The 9209-nt window shown below is 34.7% G+C and overlaps 1 protein-coding gene across 1 annotated transcript in view; it reads left to right on the plus strand.

Moving 5' to 3' along the window:
• Positions 1-314: 314 nt before the first annotated feature.
• The window catches only part of LOC106470031 (neurexin-1-like), a gene marked incomplete at its 3' end in the record, with an annotated part of 101134 nt that continues 92239 nt past the window's right edge, over positions 315-9209 (plus strand). Inside the window, exon 1 of the mRNA XM_022398580.1 lies at positions 315-1223. Within this exon, the coding sequence (XP_022254288.1) occupies positions 503-1223 (721 nt within the window). The remainder of the gene's footprint in view (positions 1224-9209) is intronic.

The following is a 9209-nucleotide window of genomic DNA, read 5'->3' on the forward strand; positions in this document are numbered from 1 at the left end:
TAAAGTTTGAATAAATGTGATTTTCACAGCTAAATGATTAAAACATTAGATATTCTCTTTCGTATGGCAGTCTTATAAAAACATTTGAATAAAAACATATTTTACGTATAAGCTACTTAAACTGTATAACATACATTCTGTTTCATATAAGAGATTTATACTTTTTTTAGAATACTTTTCATGGCGTTTTAAACACTTTCTTGTTTTTGATGTGTTTATTTCTGCTTTAGGTAAGAGTTTCGCTTATAGTTTTTCAAATGCTTTGTAACCAAAATTTACTTATGATTGCTTTTCATTTTTCTTTATAGATCATCGATTCAATACAAGGGATTATTAGAACTGGTGCTGAGAAGAACGATCAAGTTTGATCTGGACTCACTGAAAACACCGTAGTAAATTGTTCAGACTCCATTTAACTGAGAGTTAAGAATTAATACTATTAGTGAAATCCTGGCTTGGTTTACTTGGACCAAGTTTTATAGTTTATTAAACCTTTATCAAGATGGCTAATTCTAAGCAAAGTTCCTTGTTTCTCATCTTATGGTTTACCGCATGTGACAGTTTTGTCTTGGAAGGATCGTCCACATCCCATGCTCAGTTCAACAAGTTGTTTGTGGGGCTAAACGGTTCCTTGAAGTTTGAGTTTGAAACCAGTGAACTCAATGGACTTTTGTTTTATACTGATGACGGAGGAAATAGCGATTTCTATGAGCTCAAACTCGTAGAAGGGACTTTAAGGTTAAGATGCAATTTTGGGGCTGGGTCTGTCCTCTTCAACGTCGGTCGAGCATTAAATGACGGAGAGTGGCATCATGTGGAAATCGTACGGAACGGCGAAGAGATTTTGTTACAAGTTGATGAAGAAATTGCAAATCGCATACTGCCCGGAAAAGATCTTGAGTTTGGCAACATTTCAACGAATAGTCTTGTCTTTTTCGGGGGGCTACCTAGCTGGTATAAAACAAAGCTTTACAAGTTGTCTCTGCCCTCCGCTTTCTACGAACCTCATTTCAAAGGAGCTGTTCGAAACGTTGTTTACGCTAGTGATGAAGCACCACCGCAAAGCGAAGATATGACAGCCTTTGTGGGAGTACGAAGCAAAGAGATTAACCATTGCCTGTACCATAACCCTTGTCAACACGGAGGGATGTGCATTAGTACAGACAACAGCAGTTTCTGTGACTGTCACAATGTAGATTACGTAGGGAACTTTTGTGAAAAAGGTAGGACCATTTTTTACCATCTTGAGTATATCGAGCTTCTTCACGAATCCGTTTTTGCTAAACGCATCTATCTTGGTTATCTTCGATACATCGTTTTTCTCTGCTAGAATATATCTTTATTAGACCAGGAATCATAACATTCCATGCAATAACACCATGGAAAGCTGTTTTTGATACAAGTGTGATAAACAAGCCCTTTCATGGACTCTTCGAGAGTAGAGCATGTGGTAACAGTAAACGTAGCTTCTCTAGTGTTTAGCTGAGAGTTACCATATCCTTTCTCGCACTTCTCAGTACAGTATGTGGTAAACAATAAACTTAGCTTCTCTAATGTTTAGCTGACTGTTACCAGACACTTTCTCGCATTATTCACAAGGGCATGTAGTAAACAGTAAAGATACAAGACGTTGTAACATTTCATTATTTAAACAATATTGAACAAAATACGAGACATTGTGACATCTCATCTTCTAAGTATTATGTAACAAGATACACAACAGTGTAACATTTCATCCTTTAAACCTTATGGAACAATTTACACGACATCTTAACATTTCATCCTTTAAACCTTATGGAACAAGATAAATGACATTGTAACATTTCATCCTTTAAACCTTATGGAACAATTTACACGACATTTTAACATTTCATCCTTCAAACCTTATGGAACAATTTACACGATATTTTAACATTTCATCCTTTAAACCTTATGGAACAATTTACACGACATTTTACCATTTCATCCTTTAAACGTTGTGGAACGACATTGTAACATTTCATCCTTTGAACCTTATTGAACAACTTACACGACATTGTAACATTGTAACCTTATGGAACAATTTACACGACATTGTAACATTGTAACCTTATGGAACAATTTACACGACATTTTAACATTTCATCCTTCAAACCTTATGGAACAATTTACACGACATCTTAACATTTCATTCTTCAAACCTTATGGAACAATTTACACGATATTTTAACATTTCATCCTTTAAACCTTATGGAACAATTTACACGATATTTTAACATTTCATCCTTTAAACCTTATGGAACAATTTACACGACATCTTAACATTTCATCCTTTAAACCTTATGGAACAAGATAAATGACATTGTAACATTTCATCCTTTAAACCTCATGGAACAATTTACACGACATTTTAACATTTCATCCTTTAAACCTTATGGAACAATTTACACGATATTTTAACATTTCATCCTTTAAACCTTATGGAACAATTTACACGATATTTTAACATTTCATCCTTTAAACCTTATGGAACAATTTACATGACATTGTAACATTTCATCCTTTAAACCTTATGGAACAATTTACACGACATTTTAACATTTCATCCTTCAAACCTTATGGAACAATTTACACGATATTTTAACATTTCATCCTTTAAACCTTATGGAACAATTTACATGACATTGTAACATTTCATCCTTTAAACCTTATGGAACAATTTACACGACATTTTAACATTTCATCCTTCAAACCTTATAGAACAATTTACACGACATCTTAACATTTCATCCTTTAAACCTTATGGAACAATTTACACGATATTTTAACATTTCATCCTTTAAACCTTATGGAACAATTTACACGGCATTTTAACATTTCATCCTTTAAACCTTATGGAACAATTTACACGACATTTTAACATTTCATCCTTCAAACCTTATGGAACAATTTACACGACATCTTAACATTTCATCCTTTAAACCTTATGGAACAATTTACACGATACTTTAACATTTCATCCTTTAAACCTTATGGAACAATTTACACGGCATTGTAACCCTTATGGAACAAGATAAATGACATTGTAACATTTCATCCTTTAAACCTCATGGAACAATTTACACGACATTTTAACATTTCATCCTTTAAACCTTATGGAACAATTTACACGATATTTTAACATTTCATCCTTTAAACCTTATGGAACAATTTACACGGCATTTTAACATTTCATCCTTTAAACCTTATGGAACAATTTACACGACATTTTAACATTTCATCCTTTAGACCTTATGGAACAATTTACACGATATTTTAACATTTCATCCTTTAACTTTATGGAACAATTTACACGACATTTTACCATTTCATCCTTTAAACCTTGTGGAACGACATTGTAACATTTCATCCTTTGAACCTTATTGAACAACTTACACGACATTGTAACATTGTAACCTTATGGAACAATTTACACGACATTTTAACATTTCATCCTTTAAACCTCATGGAACAACTTACACGGCATTTTAACATTTCATCTTTTAAATCTTATGGAACAATTTACACGACATTGTAACATTTCATCTTTTAAATCTTATGGAACAAGATACAAGACTGTATTTTATTACTTTTCAAGTCACGTTTTAGTGAAACGATATTACCGGCGTATAGAGATGAAGAGCTAGTTGAATGATGACAAGCAGTAATAAAGAAATACAGTTAATATAGGTTTATGTGGAACAAATGGTGACAGTCTTCTAATGAAAAGAACAAGAAATAGGTAAATTTTGAATTTTATGGAACACTGTATATCATCTATTATATTGATAATAAAGCTGATAAGATGGTGTTTTTAACAACCCTGTCCTTAAGTTTCCCATCTTCCCTTGTACAATAAAATAGAGTAGATCTGATTCTGCGCTGCAAATAAACGTCATCAAAATAATTGATTTATGTTCTTTGAATTGAAGACTTTTTATCCAGTGCATTAGCACTGTGCTTTTTATGAATATCTTATTTTATAATTCTTGTCTGCATATAATACAGTCTTGGCCAAACTACTTCCATACTGTTCTAAATTGATTCTAATGTCTACATGCATAGATTAGTTATTGAGTAAATGTTCGAGTAGAAACAGAGAAGGTAACAAACATCGGACAAACATGTAAGAGCTGTTATTCTGGTCTGCATAAGTTGTTTTGAGCATTTGTTCGTCATAACACACATATACACACGTTTTATATAAAAGGGGTGTGCTTTTGGTATAATATTTTTCGGAGCAGATCAACACTTTGTTCAGATTATTTCTTTATATTTGGTGTAGAATCATGCATCGTCACGTCCCAGAAGTTATAGGGCGTCAAATTGTTCGACTGTTCAGAAATGGTGTGAAGCAAACAGACATTGGCAGACCAGTAGGTTACCCCCAGTGTACTGTATCGAGAATCCTGAAACGTCATCGAACTAAAGGAAACGTTGTTGTAGGAAAGTCTACTGGTGGACACAGAAAAACTAATACCCGAAATGACCATGTTTTGATCAGGTTAATACATCAAAATACAAAAAAGTCTTGCAACACCTTACAACAGGAATGGCATAAACATTGATTCCAGGATATCGAGAAAAACAGTTAATAAGAGACTGAACAAGCAAAGTTATTTTGCAAAAAGGACTATCTGCATCCAATATTAACCAGAATTCACTGCCTTCACCCTGTTACTTGGACAAGACAGCATGCCAACTTAAGTTAGGACACTGGCGACCTGTCATCTTTTCAGATGAGTCCTGTTTCCAGTTTGTTAAAGCTGACGGTAGGATTAATGTTCGTCGTTTACCTGGAGAACAGATGAAGGAAGACTGTATTTCCCACAGAGAACAAATGTGAGGCGGTACAGTACATGTTTGAACAGTTATTCATCATGGTGGAAAACTGCCCTGCTTAGCCTCCAGGGAAACGTCAATGGCGCTTCCTACAGGCATCACATGTAGATGATATTTCTGCTGTATGATAGGTCAAGGTTTGGCAATAACTTTGTGTTCCAGGATGACAAAATCACTGCCCATAGTGCACGTATTGTATATTATTATCTTTACCAGAAGGGCGTTACAAGATTGCCATGACCAGCAAAGTCTCCAGATTGTAATCTCATTGAGAACTGTTGAACAGAACTGAGCCGAAAATTGTTAACCAAGACCCTAACCAACTACTGTAGCTGAGTTGCAGAACATTCTAATGACAAAGTGGAAATAAATCACAGTGGATTACATCAATAACCTCATCGACAGTATGTCATGCCTCCTTGCAGAGGGTATTAGAGTAAGAGGAGAACAAACCAAGTACTCAATGTTTTAATAACTTGAGTTTTGAAATGGCTGGTGGTTTAGAAATTTGAGCAAAACTGAACAATAGCTATATGCCACTCGAAACTTGAACTTATGTTCAATGTACGGGGAAGATTCCCGAGAGTGACATATGGGAGAGAATGGGTCGAAGCTGAGCTTCGACTCTTTCCTTTGTCACTCCCTGGTGATCTTAAGGGTACGTGCCAGGTTTTATGACAATCGTTCAACGACTTGCCTGTTATAACACACACATAATTTTGTCAAACAAGGATATGGAAGAAGCAACAAACCAATATAATCCACAGCTTACTCTGGTAGAATAGTGGGATTTGATCATTATACTTGTAAGGCACCCATTGCCCTAAAGTCAGAAACCAGCAAAGGAATGCCAATCACGGACCACTGATTTTGTAGTCTGGAACGCCATTCAATAGATATGCCCAGCCAGTTCAGGAATGTTTTTCTGTATTGGTAAGTAAAGGTGATATGGAAATATAAACCAACGAAAGCTTCTTATGTACAATGTAACATAATTGGAAGTTTAAATGACATAAGCTATTTATGTATACATTGTCACATGATGGGAAGTGTACATGGATGTAAGCTCCTTAGGTATAGTGTAATGAAATAGGGAGTGTACATGGACGTAAGATACGTATTTAATATATAAAATGATGGGAAGTGTATGGACATCAGCTTCTTCAGTATAGTGTAATGGAATGGGAAATGTACATGGCCGTACGACACTTATTTACTATGCAACATGATGGGAAGTACATGGACGTAAGTTACTTATAAATTGTGTAACATGATCAGAAGTCCACGACAATGCACGTCCACATGTGGCACGTTTGACGGAACACAAGATTATGGAATTGGGTTGGGAAGCTCTCCCCCACCCACCATATTCTCCAGATATGGCACCATCAGATTACCATCTTTTTCGTTCACTGCAACACCATTTTAATGGGAAAACGTATGCAAATGTGGAAGAAGTTAAAGAGGATATTGATATGTTTTTTGCTTCAAAGCTAAGTGATTTCTTTAATCAGGGCATTAACAACCTGATTGTAAGATGGAAAAGCATACTCAATAAGAATGGAGATGATTTCATTTAAAAAATGTTTTGTTTTGATATATAAGTTGTTCGGGTTTTTTCATCTACAAAAAATCGACATTAATTTATTGACGACCTAGTACATGGATCTAAGCTGCTTATGTACTGTGCAACCTGATGGGAAATTTAAATGGGCGTAAGTTCTTATGTACTGCGTAACATGATGGGAAGTTTACATGGGAGTAAGCTACTTATATACTGTGGAACATGATGAGAAGTGTACATGGGCGTAAGATACGTATGTACTGTGTAACATGATTGGAATTACATGGGAGTAAGTTACTCATGTACAGTGTAACATGATGGGAAGTTGACATGTGAGTAAGTTATTTATGTACTTTGTAACATGACAGGAAGTTTACATGGAAGTAAGCTACTTATGTAGTGTGTAACTTGATGGGAAGTGTGCATCGACATAAGCTATTTATTTTTAGTGTAACGCAATAGGGAAGATACTTGTCATAATCTTCACATATACCATGTGACACGCCGGAAAGTGTACACGTACATAAACGTTTTATATATATATTATGTACCATAACGTAAATTGTACATGGACGTAAGCTTCTTTCTTGAGTTTTACGTAGCGGTATGAGAAAGGTTAGTTCACACTGCGAGGCGTAAGAAAGGTAAGAACATGTGATGGAACGATGTGCAGTCCACAATATTCAGACTCTTGTTAAGACTTTTTTATTATTACTTGTTATTTTAGATATGTAGCAAATCTTCTGTGACAAGTTGTTACATAACTGTCGAGGAGCTGAAAGAGTGATGTAAAGAAAATGGCGTTTACTCGCTGTACTCCTTTTAATTTGTTTCACTTGCGGAAATATACGACAAAGAAATGAAACGATCCCTGGGTTCAGATATATATATACATTGAGACACACGTGGGTACTTAAAATACAATATAAATCCCCAACTCTTTCCTATACTTAATAAAGTACAACGCAACTTTTTGAAAATTCCTAGTTTGTCAAAGCTAATTAGATGATCCTCTTCGGGATAAAAGAAATGTTTTGTGTATCGTAGTATCAAACGCTGCACTTTAGAGACGATTTGACGTGATGATGAAAATATTGTTAGGGAGAAAGTATATTTTTATTGGCCAATTTGCTAACGTTCCGTCAAAAAGTTGAAAGTTCCTCAACTTTCCCATAACCATGCAAAGAGAAGAATCATATGATGACGTCAACAATCAGCCATACGTTTCTTACAAGGCTCCGTGATAATTAGCGAGAAGTGCATACCGACGTAAACATGTTACGTTTTATGTGAGGCGATTAGAATATTACATCTATGTAAGCTTCTTGTGTACTATTTAATACGATGGGAAGTGTAAATGGATGTGAGGTTCTAATGTCATAAAAAGTATTAAAGCAGCTTCACATTTTTGGATATAATCCATGCTCAGAAACATATATGAATAATAGTAGTGATACACAATACGTTTTGCAAATGTTTATTTTAAAATGCTTTTTTAAATAAACCCATAGAAACGTAATTTTATACATTTATTTGTAGAAACGCCGGGCATGGCCTAAAGCAAGTGTATCAGGGTGCAAATTGTAAGATTCAAGGTTCGAGTCGCGATTTGCTGCTGATCACACTTCACTCTTTCAGAAATGGAGACGTTATAGTTCTGACAGTCAGTTCCGCTACTAGATCGAAAGTTATCTTCAATAAAATATAAATAAAAACCACTACATCAATGTTTCGTGTGAAGAATAAATTTATTTGTATAAAGTTAAAAGAAAAACATGTTATGGTGGACAACATGATCATCTAAATTAGTTTGATTAGAGATCTGGGTTCAGGTGCCACGGAAGGGAATTTCTGGAATTATATTCTGTAAATGGCACCATTGTAAAGTATGCTAATTGTACACGTATATATATAAACCTCATGTGTCTTTTTTGGTCTTCTGAAGATGGTTTATCATGTTGTCCACTGATGCCCGCAAGGCGTGGTTTTTCTTTTACCCTTGTACAAAGAAATTTATTGTGAACATGAAACGTTGGTGTCGTGATTTTAATTGTTAGTGTAAGCATACACGAGTGCTGTTAAGAGTAACCTTGTATGCGATTGGTACTGCTGAATGGTTTGCAATTATAAGTTAAGAACTTTTACCGTAACACGCACATTTAACAGCACTTTGTCAGGAATATACTTCCCTAAAAAGATGCTTGAAGATTATAAATCATAACGCCACATTAAAGATCACTCTTTAATGGTTCGTTGCCTCGACCTCCGTGTAATGAAATTATAGCTTTTTCAGCGTTGTACTAATCGTAAATCTTAATAAGAAGTACATATAGGAGTCAATCACATTAGCGTTAGAGACCAACAAAAAGATGGATGGATATCTTAAATGATAAATATACTTCTATGTGTATCAAAGATAACCTCTTTTTTTCACTTCCCTTGTTACAAGGCCAGAAACCCTCTCTTGTGATATGAATAGTTCGTTCCATGTATCGACCTTCTGAATACGAAGATAAAGAGGAACTTATAAGTTCTTTGTTTTGTTAAATTCTATTCCTTCTTAAAACATTGTTCTGCTGTGTATCGCTCTTTCAGCTAAGTGTTTTGACTTTAACAATGTAGAATGTTGAGTATTTAACTAAGATTCTGTTACAATCTTTTCTTCAACTATGGGTTTTTACTTTAACAATGTAGAATGTTGAGTATTTAACTAAGATTCTGTTACAATCTTTTCTTCAACTATGGGTTTTTACTTTAACAATGTAGAATGTTGAGTATTTAACTA

The sequence above is a fragment of the Limulus polyphemus genome, unplaced genomic scaffold (assembly GCF_000517525.1).
Source record: "Limulus polyphemus unplaced genomic scaffold, Limulus_polyphemus-2.1.2 Scaffold3782, whole genome shotgun sequence".
Lineage (NCBI taxonomy): Eukaryota > Metazoa > Arthropoda > Merostomata > Xiphosura > Limulidae > Limulus > Limulus polyphemus.